Genomic DNA, 21002 nt, shown 5'->3' on the forward strand with positions numbered 1-21002 from the left:
CTTCTGGGAGAGCTCACAGGGCTGTGGAGAGAGTTTGAGACCTCCAGGCTGTGCTGATGAGCAGCTGCACGTGGACTCATTCTGCTCCTCTGTGTGTGCTGCTCTTTTGTGCAGTGGTGAGAGTTACACAGCACAGGTTGCACTGCTGGGAGCTGGGGAAGTGCTGGAGCTGGAATTTTTGGCTCCTGGCCTGCCTCCATGCTGCGTGTTGGAGAAAATAACTGTCTTTTCTCAAGTCAAGCATATTATTCACTGAGATATCTCTACCAGGAGCTCCGATCCCCTGCAGGGGAAAGAGGCAGGTTAGGTGGAAGCAGAACATCTCAGGTTGTGCTGGAAGAAATCAGGGCATGCCTCAGCCCAGAGCAAGGTGGGGAAAGCATTAGAGAGCACACAGCTTGACAGCACATCACTGACCAGAGGCCAGCAATTTACTTCCATGTTGGGATGCCATGTATAGCAATGGAGGTGTCAGAGTCCATCTAAACTGTGATGGAGGAACTGGTCCACATCTGCTTGCTGCCAGGGAGGCTGAATGCAGCCGAATGGCAGCAGTGAGGGCAGGGCTGTCTGCCCACCTGCAGGCACCCATCTCGACTGCTCAGCTGCAGTTTGGTGGTGAAACTCAAATACCCATTCACTTCTTCTTCCTGTTGAGCAGATTCGGTGCAGACACTTTCACTTTACCAGGAATATTTCTTGATAAGTCAGTATCCTGCAAAACATCAGAGATGATAAACTGAACGTACAGAAATGGATTTATAAGCATCTTCCTCCCCAGGCAATGCTTCTGAGTCAGCCAGCAGGAACCAATGTGCCCAGTTCCCCTCAGAGAATGCAGGGCTGACATCAGGCTGCTGCTCTCTCATTCAGTGTAGAACCACTGGATGGTTTTCTGTGCACTGTGTGGGGGTCCCTGTGTCAATGATTTCCCCACAACACAGCCAGTGGGAATGGAAACAGCCTCCCAAAACCAGAGGGTTTTATGCAGATGATGCTTTTGTCAGATATTATTCTGATCAAGAGACACAGAACAGAAACCTACAACCCAGCGTTGCTGGTGAAGCTCACGTTCTATGAACTCCTTCCACCCTAAGCAGTAAATCTCCCCCAGCAGTACTGAGGAGCACAGCTGACCTTTCCAAGAAGGCCAATGGCATCCTGGCCTGTATCAGGAATGGTGTGATGAGCAGTGCTAGGGATCATCCTGCCCTGTACTCAGCACTGGTGAGGCCTCACCTCGAGTTCTGTGTTCAGTTTGGGGCACCTCAGTACAGAAAGGACATGGAGGTGCTGCAGCAGGTCCAAAGAAGGGCAACAAGGCTGTGAAGGGCTTGGAGAATATGGCCTACAAGGAGAGACTGAAGGAACTGGGGCTGTTTGGGCTGGGGAAAAGGAGCCTGAGGGGAGACCTGACTGCTCTCTTCCAATACCTGAAAGGTGCTTACAGAAAGAGCAGGGCTGGTCTCTTCTCACTGGTGACAGGACGAGGGGAAATGGCCTCAAGTTACACCAGGGGAAGTTTAGGTTGGGTATCAGGACAAACTTCTTTGCAGGAAGGGCTGTGAAGCACTGCAATGGGCTGCCCAGGGAGGTGGTTGAGTCACCATCCCTGGACGTGCTTAAAAACCATTTGGATGTGGTGCTCAGGGCTGTGATTTAGCAGAGGGTTGTGAGAGTTGGGGCAGGACAGTTAGGATGAGGCTGGACTTGATGATCTTTAAGGTCTTTCCCAACCTGTTAGAATTCTATGATTCTAACACATTCGTTCTGTGAAGTATTTACCCCCACCATGGCAACAGTGGGCCATTTCTCTGCTGCTCTGTGTGTGAGAGAAACTCTGCCCAGACCCCACTCACCTTAACACTGCGGAACAGGTCTTTTTCTCTCGCAGAGGCTTCTTTGGACTGCATGAAGTTATGCAAGGCAATCTTTGCAGCTGTAAAAACACAGGAAAGATTTGAAGATTGAAATGTGCTCTGGCTTCCAGCGCTGAGGATTCATCTGCTTTAATACAGTACCTTTTCCTTTCTTTTGGGTGCCTGGAGTGAGCTTGACTTTGTACCTTTCAGAAAGAAAAGTTTCCATCAGTCCCAGGGCCAAATGCCCCCAAACCTCCCCCACAGCAAAGCTGCAACTCACTTGTAGTTTGTCATGGCTGTGTAGGGAGCGCAGATGGGCACGGCAAAGAGCAGGATGTCCTCAGCGTGTGGCTGGCCTGTCAGTGAGTCCAGCAGGGCTGTGCCATCCTGAAGGGGAAGGAGGCACACTGTGACAGCAGGAGCAGCACCCAACTCAAAACAACCACCCCATGTCATGGGGAAGCTGAGTGGTGTTCCCTTCCCACCACCCGCAGGTGCCACGTGACAAACCAAGGTGTGTGCTCAATTCTGGCTCATCACTCTCCTCACTGGTATTTAATTCCTAATCTATCACTCATGACAGACCAGCCTGGAAGTTGTGTGCTGTGAGAGTGGTGAGGTGCTGGAACAGCTGCCCAGAGAGGCTGTGATGCCCCGTCCATCCCTGGAGGTGTTGAAGGCCAGGTTGGATGGGGCCCTGGGCAGCCTGGGCTGCTGTGAAATGGGGAGGTTGGTGGCCCTGCATGGCACAGGGGGGTTGGAGCTTCGTGATCCTTGAGGTCCCTTCCAACCAGGGCAGTTCTATAATTCCATGATTCTACCATTCCTGAAGTCACACCACTCACAGCAGGACAGACCTCAGTTTTCAGTGTCCCCAGTGAGACTCCCAAATGCAGCCACATCTTCACAGGGTCACCAAAAGCTCCCTCCTACCGTTATCCTTTAATTAAGGACCCAGCTAATGACCAGCCTTGGGCAACACCCACAGCCTGTAATTGTATACACAACACCTTGAAGCTTTTTTTTTTTTTAAATGTAAATAAGCTTCTCAATCAAACTGCACTGCATCAGCCTGTGTCACCCTCCAGCCCAGAGCCACCTACTACTGAGCAGCGCAAAGACCTCCAAAGACAGGGGCCAACCTTCAATTCAGACAGTTTTCATAAGGGAATGTGGTATGTGATAAACAGTGTAAGAAGAAAGCTGGGTTCAAACAGCCTCGAGCACAGAGCAGAACCAAACCCTTCTGGAGGGCTCAGCACATGAACTTCCATGCCAGTCCCAACCTGCTGAGAGCCAGGTTTGTGCCCCTGGTGCTGCTGACACAGAGCTGCGTGCTACAGCACGGCCCAACAGCCTTGAGGGGGAGTAAACCCTTCTCAATACATTTAGGAGTTTCAAAGATGAGAACATTTTTACCTCCACTCCCGGCTGATCCTGGTCTTGCTCATCCTGTGAACACAGAAAAGGAGACAGAGCTGAAATGAGCGCGTACCTGCTTGCTGATCCCTGAGCCCATGGAGAAAATCACTTCTTTTATCAGCACAACACAAAAAGCCAAACTCTCATTGCAGAGATAAATTGCTTGAAAGGTAAAAAGAGCATTTTTATGTAGGTGAGGGGAAGGCTGTTCCCTTCAGAACTCATTAGCTTGGCACACACAAACTGGAGGAGAGAGACGGGCTGTGATTCAGAGATACTGATTCACAACGTCAGAGCTGGGGAGCTCTCAGCTGCACTTCAGCTGCACCAAGTGGGAGGTATTGACTAAACCAGATCCTTGGCAGTCTGGTGACGTACTCAAACCTTCCTCCTGGCTGTGCTGAGAACACAGCATGCACACGGATTGCTGCAGGGCCTTTTTGCTGCTCCTGGAAACCAAAGGGCTCCTGCAGACAGGGTGTTAGGCGTGCTCATCTCCACAGCACCCCAAAAACCAGCTCAGCCACCCGAGCAGAACCACACTACACAGCACCAGGAGACCACAGCAGCGAGTGAGAAGGAAGAGATGTGTGGACAGGAGAGAAGAGGCAGCACACTGCTCACCTTCTCATCCTGCTGCTCCTCCAGGGCTGGGTCCTCTGACTCATGCAGCAGGACTCCTCCTGGCAGCATCTCCTTGCCCCCTCCAGCACCGTGATGCACAGCCTTGGATTTCTGCTGTTGCTTCTTCACCGGTTCTTCTTTCGTCTTCCCCTTTTTCCCTTTTTTCCCCTTCTCCTCTTTGTTTGACCCTGCAGACTGGGGTTGCACATAAGGGGCAGTCAGAGCCAGCAACCGCAGCACCGCAGGGAGGCAGAGCTGCTTTCACTCACCCCCAGCAGCTTCATGATGAGCTCTCGGTCCTCCTCATCCTGGTCCTTGTACTTCTCCTTCATCTTCTTCATTTTACTCTACAGAAGAAAGCGCACCAACAGCTTTAGGAACTGACTTTTGCACGGCTTTGCAACTCATAAAGAACTAAATGCTGTGCCCACACACACCCCTTTTAGGTCTTCCAAGCCTCTCTGCAAGCAGTACAGCAGTAACCAAGGGACTGTGCATTCAGTGAGAGCAGCACCACGTGCTCACTGCTCTCAGAGCAGCTCCGTCCTCCCCAAACCATCAAGAGTTCCACCAAGAGTCTGAAACTACGGGGCACCACGGACATCCCAGGGAAACCCCAGGTTTCTCCCACATTTCACGTGGCAATGGCTCAGCTCGTGGGTAAACCTGCTCACCTTCTGTCCCCGTTTGATGGGCTGAGGGGCTGGCACACCCTTAGTGGTGTTGGGAGGGGGGGCACGCTGTGTCTCTGTGTCTTTCTGCCTCTCTTCAGGTGGATCCAAGTTCTCAGAGTCATTCTGCTGCTTCTTTTTCTTCATTTCTCTAAGGAAAACAATCACTTGTCACAACACCTCTTGCTGCCATGAGGGAGGCTGCTGCTCTCCTGCCAGCACTACCACTCTGCTTCCCAGCCACAGGGAGCCTGAGGCACATCCACTGGAAATTAACCCTCCTCAGTAAAACCTCAAACCTATGGGAATGCAAAGAATTCTATTAACTGCTGGAGCTGGAGCCCCCACCTGTGAGTGATCACCTCCCACAGCCTCCCAGCCCCTCAGCTGCTGGCTGGCCGGTGCCATCTCTGACACAGCTGTGTTCACAAGGCTCCTGTCAACCAGTTCAAACCCAGATGGAGGAAGATTTCTATGTTTCCTGATGACAAAGAATGCACTGATCCCCAGATCCCATTTTCAATCCCAGCCACTCATTCCTGGAGAAGGAATGAGGAGGAGGAAGGAATTCATCTCACCCCAAACACGGAGATGCTCTCACCTCCTCTCCTTGGCAGACAGGTGTCTTCGCCCCTGGGACTTGCTGTCACTCTAAGAAGTGAAACACAGTTAGAGCACACCATGTCCAGCAGCAGGTGACACTGATTTTTGCCCCACACCGGAACTGGGACCTTACCAAGTTGGGTTCTTCCTCTTTGGGGATGGTTTTCTGCAGGGATCTGCAGGGAGATCAAAATGGAGCCCGTCACTGGATGAAGAGCAACTGCACACACACAACACACACACCCCAGATGTAAGCCAGCCTGGTTACATTGCACCTGGCTTTCTACTTCAAAAATTTAGCTTGGGTGAACAGAAAAGAGCAGCAATATTGGGATTTGGTTTACAAAGCAAGATCTCTGCCAGGTTGTCCCAAATACACAAAACAATACAACAAGGGTAGCTTGTACATAATACACACTAAATGAAAACACACTACGTGAGCACCCTGATGCTGAGTGCCCATGCACAACAACCCTGACTGGCCATGGTATTCCCTACAATGGCTGCCTGCTTCCACCCACTCAGTCACTCTGCTTTACAGCCTCTGAGGAGTTCCATTTCCAGAGACACCAGGGAGATGAGCTCATCTCACAGCTACACACAGAGCAGCAGCTCAGCACCAATCACTCAGGTTTTTGGGTCTGAATGACTCTGCAGAGAAAAGTGGGGCGGCCATCTTCCGAGGAGCAAAATCAGTGTGTGGGTGATTGAGGGATGTTTGGGCCAAAACAGGCACTGACAAACGGGGACCAAAGAGCCAGACAGCCTTCACTGGGGAATGGGCAGCTATTTGTGTACTTCAGGAGGTGGGACAAAGGGAAAGCTCTGTAGGGAAGGGGCAAGGAACGGTACACAGCATGGCAGCACTATCACAGCACAGGGTTACTGCCCTGCACCTGACAGCCTGCGTAGCTGAGCATCACAAAGTGACAGCATCTTATCACAGCCCTGGTCCTGGCAGCATTTGAGCAGTATAGAGAACCTCAGGAGGGCCCACAGTGCTGATCAACGCAGCTGCTTTGCTTACCTTTGAGACTGAAGATGCGACAGGTCGATTGCTGTATCCGGGTAATTCACCTCTTCCTCTTTCACTTCGCTCTTTGGCTCTGGATGTTCCACTTCAGATCCTCCATCATCCTCTTCAGAGACACCCTCTGGCACAGGAGGTGTGCTTACTCTGTCCTGGTCAAGATCAGCAACACTCTCATTGCCATTATTTTCAGATGTGGCTTCCACATCTCCTGGTGCTTCGTGGCACTCTGCCTTGTCCTCTTCGCTGCTGCTATCTCCTCCTTCTGGGGCACACAGGTGAGGAAAGCACAGCTCACATCAGAAATGGCAGAGTGAGCCCAACAGCTGCCTCTGTCAGCAGTGTAAACTGTACCTAATAGCTCCACTTCTTCTGACACCAGCTCACTGGCACCGCTGGAAACCGTTTCCAGATCCTCATCCTGTACTTTGATCTTCCTTTCTTCTCGGTGTCTCCAAATGCAGCTTTCATCCACCTAACAACAAAGCACCCTCATGTGGCCAGCACCAGCTCCACCACGGCTCTCTAGCCTTTTTGGAGAGCACCCCACTCAGCCTTACTCATTCCCTTTGAACACTTCTTGTCATTTCAAGGGCAGTCAAACTAAATCAGCACAATTTAAACCTATTCTGACAACCCAGTAAGTGCAGCTAGCAAAGAGGCACACACTGCTGCACAAACAGCAGACACACACAGGCCTCAAACAGAGCTGCTAGTGCAAAAATCCAGCAGACAGTCATGTTAACAGTGTGTTTAAAAAAAAAAAAAAAAAGGTAATTGGGAATATATTGACAACTAGAAAATAAGTTTCCAACAGCTTAAACAAATTACAATAGGCAGCAAGAGCTGCACAGAAAAAGCAGTACCTTGAACAAGAAGCTAAAGCCCATCATCAGATATGAAGGTGGAAGAAAATTCTTCTTCCCTGAAAAACAGAGTCTCATGAAGAGGTTCAACAGCTGTGTTAGATGGAGTATTTTTTAAATTCATTTTTGCTACAAGCTTTAGGCTGCCAAAAGTTACCCCAGGGCTCATTGTAGCTTTTGGATGAGGGCAGAACAGGAGAAACCAAAACAGCTCAGCTAACAATCTTCTGTCCAGGGCCCCAGCTAGCAGATGCTGCCTGATATTTGGTCTGCACTGCTCAGAACAGATAGTGAGAAGTGCAGGCTGTCACAGCAGTGGGGCAGCTCAGGGCACAGCCCTGCCATTGCAGCACAGCACCTTCAGGCAAAATGGATGCCCCCACCCCAGCAGTGCCCAAGGATGGGCCGGATGGGGCCCTGGGCAGCCTGACCTGCTGGGAGAGGCTCTGCCCACAGCAGAGGCTGCAGGAGCTTCAGGCTCCTTTCCAGCCCCAACTTCTTTGTGATTCTGTGAAAACAGTTCATAACATAACTGCACTGCTGCTTTGTGCCTCACCTCGGATCATGAAGCTTCCAGTAGTGAGATATTCTCCTGTAGGTGCAGTTTTAGAAACCTGGAAAAACATGATGTCAGCATGTCATGGAAGATCAGCATTGTGTCATAACAGCACCACAACAGCAACGTTCCAGCAAGCCACGTTTTTAACTTCTGGGAATAGCTTTCTGTAAGAACTCCATAGCCCAGGGTTTTTCTGTTCTTTGTAGGACATTTCCCTAAAAGCTGCTCCAGCTCAGCTGCACACTGCTGGCACTACATTTAGAAGTGCTGGTGAGGATCTGAGCTAGTCAGGCAATAGGAACACAGAAGACTTTACTGCAATCTCTCTAAGCTTACAGTTGAGTAACTTGGAAATGCATTCAGACAATGGTTAATCCATAAGCTAGAAGCCCAAGTGAAAAAAAAGAAAAAAAAATTAAAAAAAAAAAAAGGCTAGTTCTAAAATTTCTTTTTAATAGAAGTGATGCCCCTTCAGAAGTAAGACGACAGGCTTGCAACACTTCCTCTACCATGCTCATGTCATATCAGAGGTTAACCTGCCCAACCCTACCCTGAGTGCAGCACTCAGGGAGAACCTGCAAGGAACACTGACAGAGAACAGTTCCAGCCCCATCCAGCAGTTTCCAGATAGAGCCACAGCAGCTTCTCCAGATGTTCTAACTGCCAAGGTCACACACAAGTGTCCTCACCTGGTTGTGGGAGACCCACCAAGCACTGGTGACAACACGGGCATCCCAGGCAGCGCTGTAGCACAAGGCCATCGTGCCTGCCTCCGTCAGGGTGCGCGGAGGAATGGGTTCACCTACAACAGGAACACCCAACACATCAGTGAATGCAATACACCCACAACAGATGTCATCCCTCAACATCCACACGCAGCCTAACCCAGTATATGGGCTTCCCAGGGCACTGGGCAGTGACAGCATGGGCTGCCTAAGCTGTGAGGCACAAGCAGCATCCGTGGCTGCTCTTCACAGCTCCTCAGCGGAGGCTGAAGCCACACGTGCTACTGCTCCCAATCCTCAACACAGCTCTGCAAGGCAGCAATAAGTGCACTGCTCACACAGCTAATTCCTGCCACTGGCCACAAACAGGGCAAAGGTTTGCACAGCTGATCTCCCACAGGACACGTCCAACTGCCCCAACACTTTCATGCTGAGATCAGCACCCTCTGCCAGCACCCAAACTGCTCGTGCCATCCACAGAAGTCTCAGCAGGTCTCCAGTCCCTGCAACCAGCAGCAAAGCACTTGCACCAAAACTTTTGCCATCAATTACTGCTTCTCTCAGTGAGCACAGCTCTGCTGTTCCTTCCCACCAGGAGCTCAAGTGAACAAGCACAAACAGCCAGCCATGGCTGGGAAGCACTTTCAGGTGATGACAATCTGATCTTGGAGGAACTGAAGCCTCTCGTGTCCCAACTGAAACCCCTGCTTGCTGGAATTGGGTGCTGCAGTGAGGGGGAAGGAGCTCGCTGGGCTGGACTCGGACATGCAATGCAATGTCTTGAGGCTTCTACAAGCCCCCCAATCAGCCCCACACAAAGTACCTGTTGGATTCTTGATCACACAGCTTGTGGCTCCGTGGAGGTCAGCGTGCACATATATGTCCCCTGGAAAAGAAATGACTCAAGTCAGTCATGTATGTGGTAACCACGCAGACCACCAGAGCTAAGGCAAAGGCTCCTGGTACCAGTGGGAAGCAGCTCTCTTGTCTGCAAACAACAGGATGGGAAGAGTCTTTCAGCCCACCCCAGGTGCCCCAGGCAGGATCAGCTCATTTGCTCCTGACAGGAGTCCACCCAACCCACTCTTACTGCAGTGTGCAGCCTCCCACAGCACTCAGCAGACAACACACACACAGCCCTCAGGACTCACCATCACCAAAAGCCCTTTTGCCAAAGTCTCAGCCTAACAACAGAGCAGTCAGAGCTCCCTGCATCATCCAGAAACAAAGAAACTGATAATATTCTCCCTGATTACTCACCTGGTTTAAGATACCGCTTCACAATCAGCTCATTCTGCTGCTGATCTCTCCCAGCAATAACGAGGTAATTCTCAGAGCTAATGAACCACAGGAACTTCTCAAACCTGCCAGATCACACCAAAGCACTGCGTGAAGAACACCTGGAACTCACAGGATGGTACAGAGATGCTTTGTGTGCCAAAGTCAGGGAATGTTCATCTTAGTGTCTGTGATGTACAAAATAGCTTCATATCCTTCCATGTGCCTGGGGCACGCAGACAAGGCATGATACAAATACAGCATCACTGCCAACAGTACTTTGAGATTAAAAAGTACTGCTACCAAAAAGCCCAGCAGCCTCCTGTTTGTTTTTAATGCTTTAGTTATCAAACTACACAAACCTCTGTTCATTTGTTACAAGCTACTGCCACTATCTACCTCACAGACACTGAGCTGCCAGAAAGTAACAGAGTTCTCTAAGCCCACCTCCTAGCTGTGCTGAGAGCAAAAACTCAGCTTAACTACAATCCATATCCATGGAGAAGAACCTTCCCAGGCAAAGGCACTACCAGGATCAGGTCAGAAGCTCAAATGAGTAACTGCAAGGAGGCTGAGTGCAAATTGCAATGCTCAGAATTCATACTCAGCTCCACTGCTAAGCTCCTGAAGTCAGACTGACACAAACGTTTCAGATTTGTGCACGTCCCCAACACATCACATAATAACAACAAAACTGTACTTGCCAATAGACCTTTCTTGCTTTCTGAATGGTGGTAACTGTCTGAACTTCCTTCAGTGTCTGCTTCGTCTTCTTCTCAGCTGATTTAAATGCCTAGTTAGACAAAAAGGCATCATCCCAATCTGCCAGCACAGGAATCACAGCACTGCTAAATGGACAGCAGGAAAAGCAACAGGCAATTTCTCTGAACTTTTTTGAGAGTGCAGGCTGTGCAATCTGCTAAGAGCAAGCCCACATTCCCTTCGTGCACAGAACAAGACTAAGGCTCAAATCATCACAGCTGTCTGACCTGCACTGTGGCCCTGCTTATCAGTTGGTCGAGCATAAGGATTCCCACTGACTTCCCACTGCTGCCTTTGTAATTACAGCTCTGTCAGCACCTCCAGGCACTCACAGTGCTGACCAAACAGCACAGCAGGCACCTGCTCTCCTTTATTCAGTCACTTTGAGAGCTTCACAACAATACAACCTTGGTTTGTTGTCCTCAGCTTTCAGGTCTCATCAGAACTACCTCAACTAGGGCAGGCTTGTCCATGTATCAGTGACAGGGATTCAGCTTTCAAATGCCTTCTAAAAACAAAGACAAATACCTTTTCTGCAGCTTCTACTGTCTTCTGTGTTTTCTTAGCTGCGTGTCTCTTGTGATCATAGTACCTGCAAAAGACAAGTTTGTTAGTGCTTGAAATCCTTGTGTTTTTAGAGTGCATTTCTCATCATTCCTTACATTTGTTGTAAACATTCTATTTGGAAACAGTATTCTTCAGCCCAGATCTTTGGATCTCCTTATACGAGGAAAGCAGCCAAACAAAGTGACTTCCTTCTCAGACTGACAGAGTGCCTGCAGTGCTGTGTGACAAGAAGCAGCCACGTTCTGCCCCTGCCCAGAATTGTACTCAAAGTCACATGAATGCCACAGCTGGAGAATATCTGCTATGCAACTGTGAGGCATTGGTTTTTGAGCAGGAAAATGCACAGCCTGCACCTCGTGGCCATCTACCCACTTCAATGTCTGATGTTTCTTTCCAGAAAGGTGCAGACAGAGCCCTTCCTGTGCATCATCCCTAACCACTGCAAAACACAGGAGCTTGGACTAACAAAGCACACTGAACCTTACTTTTTGGCATTGGCGTATGCAGACAAACTGAGATCAACATCAACTAATGATGGCTTGTTTTTCTGAGGTTTCTTCAACTGCTTGTTTTTATTTTTCTTCTTTTTGCCCTTGGGCTCTTCTGTTTCTTCTTTCTCTATGTCAGCATCCTCCCCCTCCTCTTCCTCTTCAGATAACACATATGGGTTCCTAAAAAGCATGATATCATGTGATTAAGAAAACTGTTTCTTTGTTAATCTCACTGCAATTGCATCCTTACTTCAAGCAGGCACGCTGAGCAAACATTAGCTGGGATTTGTGTCTGCTCCTCAATGCTATGTTCAATCCACCTCAGCACAGCTGTGCTATGTCTGCAAAGCACAAGAGTCTCACTTCTTTTTCTCTCTCTCATTTTTTTTAAAAGCACCACAATACAGCATTCAAACCTGTGTAACAACATTCCCAGTAGCATTTTGTTACCAGAACTTCTAACAGAACCAGCACCAAAGCTTGCAGCTCACAGCAGCTGCATTGCTGAACTGTTAGCCTGTCATAGGGCTGCTTTTAGCATTGAAAGGAGCAGGGTCTCACAGGAATTTTAGACCAAAGTAATTAGCAAAACATGCACAGCTAACTGCTGGCTAATCCAAGGGGGGGTTGGACCTCTACTGCTTTATGACACCTTCCAATGACTTAGAATACAGTCAGACAGATGCACCAGAAGAACAGACTGACCAGATCAACAATAATTACAGTAACTAAATTATTATTACTTTTGAAAGCAAAAAAGAAGGCATCCATCTTTGCTCACAAAGCCATGTTCTCTTCACACAGCTTGCAAATAAAACACAACAGCTTCAGTAACAACTTACCAGCTAAAAAGACACTTACCTCCCGTGCAGCTCACGCCGTGCAGCCTCTTGGTATGGATGACCTGAATGCACTCACCTCAACAGCATTGTGATGTGATTTGTCTGCAGCTTTAATTCTTTGATTGCATTTGCAACGGGGTCTCCCTGTGCCTGAGCCTCCTTAACAATTGCTCCAATCTCTGTCCAGTCTATCTGGTTGGCCAAGGCGCTTCGCACCACCTGGATGGCTCGGTTGACCATCTCCAAGTTCATCTCTATCAGTTCTCCTTTTATCTTATCGACTTCCTGAAGGTAAAAACAGAGATTGACACCCATTGAAGCTAAACACACACTGGGCGATGTTTTTAAGTTAGCAGAAGTAATTAATACTGAGACAAAACTCATGAATGGCACAGAAGCAATCACACTGGGCAATGTGGCCCTTGCAACAGAGCTGCACAAATAAATTTTGGCAAGGGAAGTACAAAGCATTTGTATGAGAGCAGAGGCCCACTGTGCAGGCCTACCCTCCCTGGTGGGTTACAGGACAACAGCAGGGCTCACTTTGGGGCCTAATGCTGACCACAGCAATCATGACCAGCAGGTACAATTCTGTGTCTTCCTAGGTGCAAAATTCCAGTCTTACTTGAGCTTGCTGAAGAGCTTCCAGTCTTTGCTCGTGATCTCTACGGACATTTTCAAGTTTCTTCAATGCTTGTTTTTCCTTTCATACAAGATCAACATGGAAAAAAAAAAAAGAAATATATATATATGTAAATGACATCATCTAATCATCATCTAATCACTGTAAGATACTCAATACAGCACCCCAGAAAAGAAAAATACAACAGCATAAGAGAAGCAAAGACACCAAAATACTGTTGCTAACATGATTACTTGCACTGCAGAACTAACTACTACATCACCTTGTCTGAAATCCATTCTCCACCAACTCAGCATCTCTACAGCACAAATAAGTAAGCAACACCTCCCCCACCTCCAACTACAGAATCAGAATGTCCCAAAGCACTCGAAGCTCAGAGAGCCACCTCAGGTGCTCCATCTCCATGACAGCATACCTGCTGCAATGCTTTCAGGTCAATTTTCTGTCCTTCAAGCTTGGAGTAGAACTCATCTGCTGCCTGCAAGAGAAAATCAGTTTGAAGGATCTCCAAGTTGCATTATGCTATACCAGCAACAAGAAGGCAGGGAAGGTTGGGCACCACAGAGGTGACTGCAGAGCTCTAAAAGAGGAGATAAGCTCAAACAAGGTTCAGTAACTTTCTCCATTTTACCTTTGCAGATGAGTTCAGCAAGGCCATCAAGGTATGTCTTGCTACAAGCTGTGGGCTGTGCATGACAGTAACTAGCTGGCCAAAGTAGGGCCTGCATTTTTTATTACAATATGATGAAATGGAACCTGCTGTTTCACACAGTGTGCTCTGCAGACTGTGACTGCAATTATTGACCTATGTGCCCTGAATTCCTGCTCCTTCAATAAGTCATTTAAAAAACAACAACAAAAAACTATAGGAAGCCTAGAAGCTATGGCTAAGGACTGCTCCTGGTGGGCTGCTCCAGTTTCCAGATAACTGCAGTTAAAACAAAAGGCAGGATGCTTTCAGACCATCAGTGCTGTGAAGAAGATGACAGAAACTCAGGCAGCAGGGCAGGAAAGAGAATGGAGAACTCTAACGATCAAGGTCAGGGACCTGATAATGATTCCATGTAATGTTAACGAGTCAAGGACCAGGAGGGACCGCACACAAGGACATGGCAAATTGGACATCTCAGGCTTCCAAAGTAGTCACTGTGATGGTGGAAATGATTGTTTGTCTCCAGCAGTAACTCGGGACCTGAACTTCTAACACTGACAATGTGTTTGACCAGGACTGGTGACAGCCAACAGCCCTGCAGGTTCAGAACACTCCATTATTTCACCTATGGGGCCTATCAACTGAGTCAGCAAAGGCAGCCCTGCCCAGCAGTAGCCTAAAGCCCTATTTTACTTAGCCTTTTCTGTGTAAACATTCATCCATTCAATTCATCAGCTCTTCCAAGGCCTCTGTTTTCATTAGCAACACCTGCACTATTTTTTTTTTTAACGGTTCTTTTTAGCATCAGTCAATTAAAGCACTTAAGTACAGCATCAGCAAAAGCACTGTACCTTATTGAATGAGTCAAATTCCAAGTAGGGACATTTTGAATGTTGAGAAAACAAGAAAGGATGAAATTCCTCATATCTGTAAAATACACATTTGATATTATCACCTGAAAACTAATGTCAGTCACGCAGATTAGTAGAAAAGGAAATAAATACTCCAGATATTTACGTGTAGATATCTTCTGCTGGTTTATCTGGTTCCAGGCTTGGCTTTTTCTCCTTCTTCTGGATAATATAACCCTGAAGGAGTGCAGAAATACGTCTATCAGCACTGGCCTTTGAAAAGAATCCCCTTATCTTGGGAAGGCAGTAAGATTCAGGTGCTAACCTACCATGCAGCCCAAGACAGTAATGCACTCTGTCAGGGAGACTTAGAATGGCCTGGGTTGCACAGGAGCACAGTGCTCATCCAGCTCCAACCCCCTGCTGTGTGCAGGTCACCAACCAGCAGCCCAGGCTGCCCAGAGCCACATCCAGCCTGGCCTTGAATGCCTGCAGGGATGGGGCATCCACAGCCTCCTTGGGCAACCTGTGCCAGTGCCTCACCACCCTCTGGGCTCCTTTGGAGCACAAAGTCCTGACTGCTTGCTGCTCTCCATTCCAACTTACTAACAATGGTGAGCTCACCTTACAGACCTCAGAACTGCCCTACAGCTCCCCACACAAACGCAGGGTTGACACGCAGAAGGGCATCACATGCTGTGACAGCACAAGTGCATTCTACATAATCTGCTTGTGAATTATTTAACTGCTGTGCAGGAAGGTAGCAAAGTGCAAGGAAGTACTTTTTGTTCTCCCTAGCTGGAGCCCAAGGTTCCAGAACAGAACCTGGAGCTGATACTGCCAGGAACAGGCATGTGCTGAGCAATACTTCCTACCAGTTCAGTTCTGCAATCCCTGCATAACTGATAGCCACAGTGCCCAGCTGAGACCTTACCTTTCCATTGAAATCCTCAGTGAGTGTCATATATTCTTCTGCTTTTTCTAAAGCACTGAGTACTTTTTCAATATTTTCTGAAGAGAGAAAGGGAAGGAGAGGAATATTTTAAAACATCTAGAAAAGAAAGATGTTTTTATCCAAATACAGCACAACAGCAGATCAACAAAGGACCCAGGCAACTGCTCCTCCAATTAAGTTCCAGCTATGACACAACCCTGCCATAGGAGTCCTATGTTCTATTTCCAGTGTACTCACAATCCTAGAGTTTAATGTGGACCAGGTTGGTCCCAATGTAGAACATTACAGCACATAATGTGATCAGAACTGCAGGCTTAAGGAATACTCATCCCTTTGAAAATAATCTTACATAGCAATGTGTAGACATAGAAATGTGTACAACCCCTAAGGCATTATTTCCTACGTACCTTTACTTTCCATATGTTGATCTATTTTGACATAACCAGAAAATCCAGCTTCTATAAGGCAATGCTCAATGAGAGTGGCTCCATAAGCTATTTAAAAAATGAAAAACAAAGATAACCACCTCCTGAAAACATTCTCAGTGAAATCTGCATTCACATTAAGATCAGCACAGAAAGCATTTCCATAAGCCTTGACCAGGATATACAGTCAATCCCCAGATTGCAGAGAGTGAGGCACTGTGCTCCCAAATTCAGAAGGCAGAATCTATGGTGAACAGGTGAGCAGGACTCCTGCAGCTGCCCTCAGAAATGCTGGCTGGTTGTGCAGAACTGACAGGGCTCTGATGAGATTTTAGCAAATTAGGGATGCTTGGGATCACTTGGAAGTATGAAGGGTCTAGGACTGAGTGATGCTAAATGGTTCCAAAAGAGACTGGGTAAACAGGTGGAAGAAGAGTGCAAGCTAAGACATTAAATGCAAAGGTGCTCAATGATCAGGGTGGGAAGCCTGTAAAGCATGGCTACTGGGCCTGAGACACTGCTCTGGTAAAGTATCAGTGCTTCTGCTATGGGAGGAAAGTAATTAGGAGCAGGTTGTTTCTTTAGAAGGAAAGCAGGCTGGAGAAAGAAAGGAACAACGGTGGTGAAAAAGGGAAACAAGAAATGGGAAAAGTAACACTTAGGTCTGCAAATCGTGTGATTTAAGCTGTTCAAGGTGCCTGCCAAGCACCCTGCATTTATCAACAGTGCCAAACAGGGAGAATAAACCAGATCTGTTGTTCTGACCACGCCAAACAAGTTAAATCTGCTTCTGCAGTCAGAAGAACTGGGGCATGGGGTGCTTCATCTCTCTTTACAGAGAGCACCTACACAGACAGGTAGAGCCTCCTGGTTTTGTATCAGTGCTCAACCCAGGACAGGCATCACCCAGCTGCTCCTCAACAACATCCCTGCCCTGACTGCACACTTCCATCTCCTGCTGGGGAGAGCCAACAGAACCGTCCCCAGACCCTCCAAACTGAAGCAGCACTGCAAGGCTCACTGTGCAGTCAACTTTAAATACGTTTTCTTTTAAAATCTATTCCATTTTCAAAAGCTTGGTTTATTTTATTATTGCTCTAACACACATCAAAGCAGACTGCCAAAAAAACCCCAAAAACTTAAAAAGACTGTGCAGAATCACCTATTGCCCTCGTTTCTCTTCCTTACGAAACAGCACTACTTACGAAGATGTGGGTTAAGAACCCTCTTCAGCTGTTCCCCTTTGGGTGCATTTGATATTATCTCAGTTAACCTACAGAAGATAAAAGAGTTGCCGTTTGAAAGAACAACAGATTTTCAGGTCACATTGTATTGCTTAGAAGCAACAACACATTTTCAGTATGAAAAGGGCAAAGTAGCCTGCAGTACATGAAGACTAGCCCCAGATACAGCACTTTTAAAGAACACTAGAGTTCAAAGTGTCATTAAGTTCAAGTAGGCCTACTTTTCAAGCCTGCCAGGTCCCTTTGGACAGCATTCCTTCCTTCTGTTGTATTAGCTGCACCACTCAGCTTGGTGCTATCGACAAACTCGTTGAGGGTGCACTGGATCCCATCTTCCAGGTCACTGAGCAAGATGGCAAAGAGCCTCAGCCCAAAGAAGGACCCCTGGGGGCCACCACCCATCAGCAGCCTCCACCTGGACACAGAGCTGTAAGTAATTTGGGTTTATTCCCACACATACACCATTAAAAAGCAATTACCTTTCCAAGGAGGGCAGCGGGGTGGGTGCTTTTGCACTGTCAACTGGGTATCGTTCCCGAACTGCAAATCTGACATCATCTGCTTCATCTGTGCGAAACCTCAGAATGTTTAAAATGAGATATTCGTGGTCTGTCAGGACTATGTTACCCTGCAAGCACACCACAGCGGGCCCTTAGCAAAGGCTGTGCTCAAGTGTTCACTTCCAGAGCACCATTGGCAGCTCTGCACTCACCCTGTCGTACAGCTCGATGATCAGGTGATAAGCAGCTTCATTGCTTCCAAACTGGAAGTCCACAATTCTGTCTATTCCCAGCTGTCTCACGCTGACCAGTCTTCTGGTCTTCAGGTGCTTACGGCACTGCCAACAGCAGAGAGAACAGCTGTGAGAAGATGCAGACACATCTGCTTGTGACATTTTACATCAACACGCATTTGCTTTTTTGTTTTAGCTGTCAACCCCTCCAACAACACTGGCTGCTTCTTAATACAAATACTACAAAAGGAATATTATAAAAACTATATTGCTGGGCTCAGTAATATAAACATAATAATGCTTTGATATTTACAGGCAACACGATTGTCACCATCAAAAGATTTTTTCTATTTCAACAGCTATTTGTTGTGCTGGCTCGCTCAAAGCAAGGTCATCTGTCACTTCAGCAAGAGTGGCTAATTAAAGTTCAGAGGGTGTGTATAACAAAGAGAACCAAGATTAATCCTGCATCCACACAGGACATGCAAAGCCAGCACAGAGTCTTTGCAGAGCCCTCTCAGTGAGGCCACATCCAGGGGCAGCAGGCTGTGCAGATCTGTGTGAGCTGCACCCCCACAGATCTGCCTACAAGAATGCAACCAGCAGCTTGCAGCAAGACCTGAAACCTCCAAGTCTGAACAGACCGAACAGAAAGACCTTATTAACACAGCATTAATACATTTGGACAATCCAACTTGAACGACAAGAGTCTCACTGGAGTAAAATTCAGAACAGTCTGGGTGGCTCACAAAATGTTCAGCACATTAATACCAGCATTCACAAATTCTACACCTTCAATGTTTCTGGCACTGAGCATCAGCAAAATGATCTGAACTCCGAATTTACTCTTCCCATGTCCTCAGTCACCTGCCTGACCAGGATCTAATAGGTAAACCCTTCAGAGTTTTCTTGTCCCCAAGGTCAGAACGTTAATGCTGTTTTCTTTAATCAGCATTCTTTTCAAAATGAAAGCACCAGTTCGTTTACCTTCATTGCAAAGCCAGATGGCATCATGTTTTTTGGCCACTCAAACTCCGTGGTGTGAATCCGTATGCCAGATTCGAGCAGCAGTGTGGCCTTGCAGTCTGGTCTGTTAACAAAACAAAGACTCAATTTGGCATGTGAGCAGCCACCTTTGACTACACAGCAGCCTGCAATGGGATGAGATGGAACTACCATAACCAGTAGCGCATCATCTACAGGAAACAGTGAACAAAGCCAAGGAACACCAGCAAACAGTGCTCCAACCAGGCTGACAGCAAAAGGATGCCCATGCTTTAAATCTATAGATAACAGACCAAGCAAAATGAATGCTTTTGGAGTTAACTCTCCCACTCAACTGGAGGCAGGCAGGTGCCACAGGCTGCAGTGGAGGACATGATGCACCCTACACACTGCCTGGGCACTGGTGTCACTCATAGAACTGCCACTCTCCATTCCTGCCACTTCTCTCTCCCTTCCTCACACACAAAAACATGGCAAAATCTGGAGAGTTTTCTTCTCAGAAATAGTGGTGCTGCAGTGGCACAGCTGCCCAGGGAGGTAGAGGAGTCACTGCCCCTGGAGGTGTTCCAAACAGTGAAGATATGGCACTGAGGGACGTGGTTTAGTGGGTATGGTGGGGTGGGCTGGCAGCTGGACTTGGAGATGTTAGAGGTCCTTACAAACCTCAGTAATTCTACAAAAAAGAAACATCCATATCCACATGCTCTTATGGCAGCTCCTCTACCTTTCTGGACATTTTCTGCTGCATTTTAAAAAACTGAGACAGGGGAGGTTTAGGTTGGATATGAGGAGGAAGTTTTTCCCCCAGAGGGTGGTGAGGCACTGGCACAGGTTGCCCAAGGAGGCTGTGGATGCCCCATCCCTGCAGGCATTCAAGGCCAGGCTGGATGTGGCTCTGGGCAGCCTGGGCTGCTGGTTGGTGACCTGCACACAGCAGGGGGTTGGAAGTGGATCAGCATTGTGCTCCTTTGCAACCCAGGCCATGCTGTGATTCTACGATGTGATTCTATTAACTTTTCCTCTTCTCACACCTGTACCACAGGCTATCTCGCAAGAATTTCCAGAATAACAACAGCTGCATTTTATCAGGGAACAACAGAATTCCAATGAAAACTTTTCAGAAAAGCCAAACACAGTTCATACATGCAACAAACACAGCAACAATGTAATGAAACATAAAGATATCCTTACTTTTGGAGGCGAATAAGGTACGTCTTATTGTCCACATCATAAACATTGTTCACTCTCATTCCCAGTAAGCTGCCAAAAACAAAACACGTACTTTGGAGAACACAATACATACAAGGGCCAGGAAACAAAAAAAAAAAAAAGAAAAAAGCAGGATAACTGAGATATACACAAGTGTGAGCGGTGATAAATCACCACAGAGGTTACTGGCTGCGGCCCCCAGCGCCACGGCACGGCCTGAGGGACGGCGAGGCTTTCCCCACGATCAAACGGGAGAGCTGAGCGGGCAGCAGGGGGGACAGGAGCGGCAGCCGTGACGGCGGGCAGGCGGCAGAGCAACGCCGGTGTGAAGGGGCACGGAGGAGGCCGCTAGCACGAGGCAGAGCGGAGCCGCCTCACACGGCGCCGGTTGCACACCGCGGGCAGCAGGCGGTACCTCAGGCGCAGCTCGGCCACCAGCGCGCGGATGTCGATGGTGCTGAATCGCGACTTCATGCTGCTGGTGCCGCTGTTGATGCCGGTGCCGCTGCCGGTGTCACCGTCCACCCCTCACGGCCGCCCTCGCGCATGCGCCAACGCCCGCTACGGGTGCCGCTCGGTGCCAATTCCCGTCGCGGGGACGGAACGCGCGCTCCGCTCCGCGCGCACGCGCCGTGCCGTGCGCGGGGGGGGGGCTCCGGAGGGCGCGTGGGCAAAAGGGTTTCGTGGTGCGGGCAAAAGGAACCCGCGTCTCTCTGTGTTGCCCAGGCTACGCTGCAGTGGCTATTCACAGGCGCGATCCCGCTACTGACCGGCACGGGAGTTTTGACCTGCTCCGTTTCCGACCTGGGCCGGTTCACCCCTCCTTAGGCAACCTGGTGTGCCTCGGCTCCCCGGGGCTCACCATATTGATGCCGGCCTTAGCGCGGACGCCTGCTCGGCATAGCGCACTGCAGCCCAGAACTCCTGGGCTCAAGCGATCCGGCGGGCTCAGCCTCCCGAGTAGCTGGGATTACAGGCGTGCG

The 21002-nt window shown here is 48.5% G+C and overlaps 1 protein-coding gene across 1 annotated transcript; it reads right to left on the bottom strand.

The window, feature by feature from the left end:
• Positions 1–398: 398 nt before the first annotated feature.
• Positions 399–20559, bottom strand: NEMF (nuclear export mediator factor). The gene is made up of 33 exons (XM_042875339.1): positions 20435–20559; positions 20002–20070; positions 18793–18895; positions 17785–17910; positions 17552–17700; positions 17034–17101; positions 15811–15897; positions 15383–15459; positions 14615–14685; positions 14449–14524; positions 13361–13423; positions 12928–13005; positions 12379–12587; positions 11455–11640; positions 10931–10994; positions 10345–10433; positions 9623–9726; positions 9186–9248; positions 8327–8439; positions 7635–7692; positions 7079–7137; positions 6567–6687; positions 6210–6477; positions 5316–5358; positions 5181–5230; positions 4583–4730; positions 4178–4255; positions 3909–4103; positions 3282–3314; positions 2143–2249; positions 2022–2065; positions 1860–1939; positions 399–715 (listed from the first exon to the last, which is right to left on the bottom strand). The coding sequence occupies exons 1-33, from the start codon at positions 20491–20493 to the stop codon at positions 638–640; spliced, it is 3216 nt and encodes a 1071-aa protein (XP_042731273.1). The 5' UTR covers positions 20494–20559; the 3' UTR covers positions 399–637.
• Between the last annotated feature and the right edge of the window lie 443 nt (positions 20560–21002).

The sequence above is a fragment of the Lagopus leucura genome, unplaced genomic scaffold, assembly GCF_019238085.1.
Source record: "Lagopus leucura isolate 7727_CA_CO unplaced genomic scaffold, USGS_WTPT01 Super-Scaffold_1, whole genome shotgun sequence".
Taxonomy (NCBI): Eukaryota; Metazoa; Chordata; class Aves; order Galliformes; family Phasianidae; genus Lagopus; species Lagopus leucura.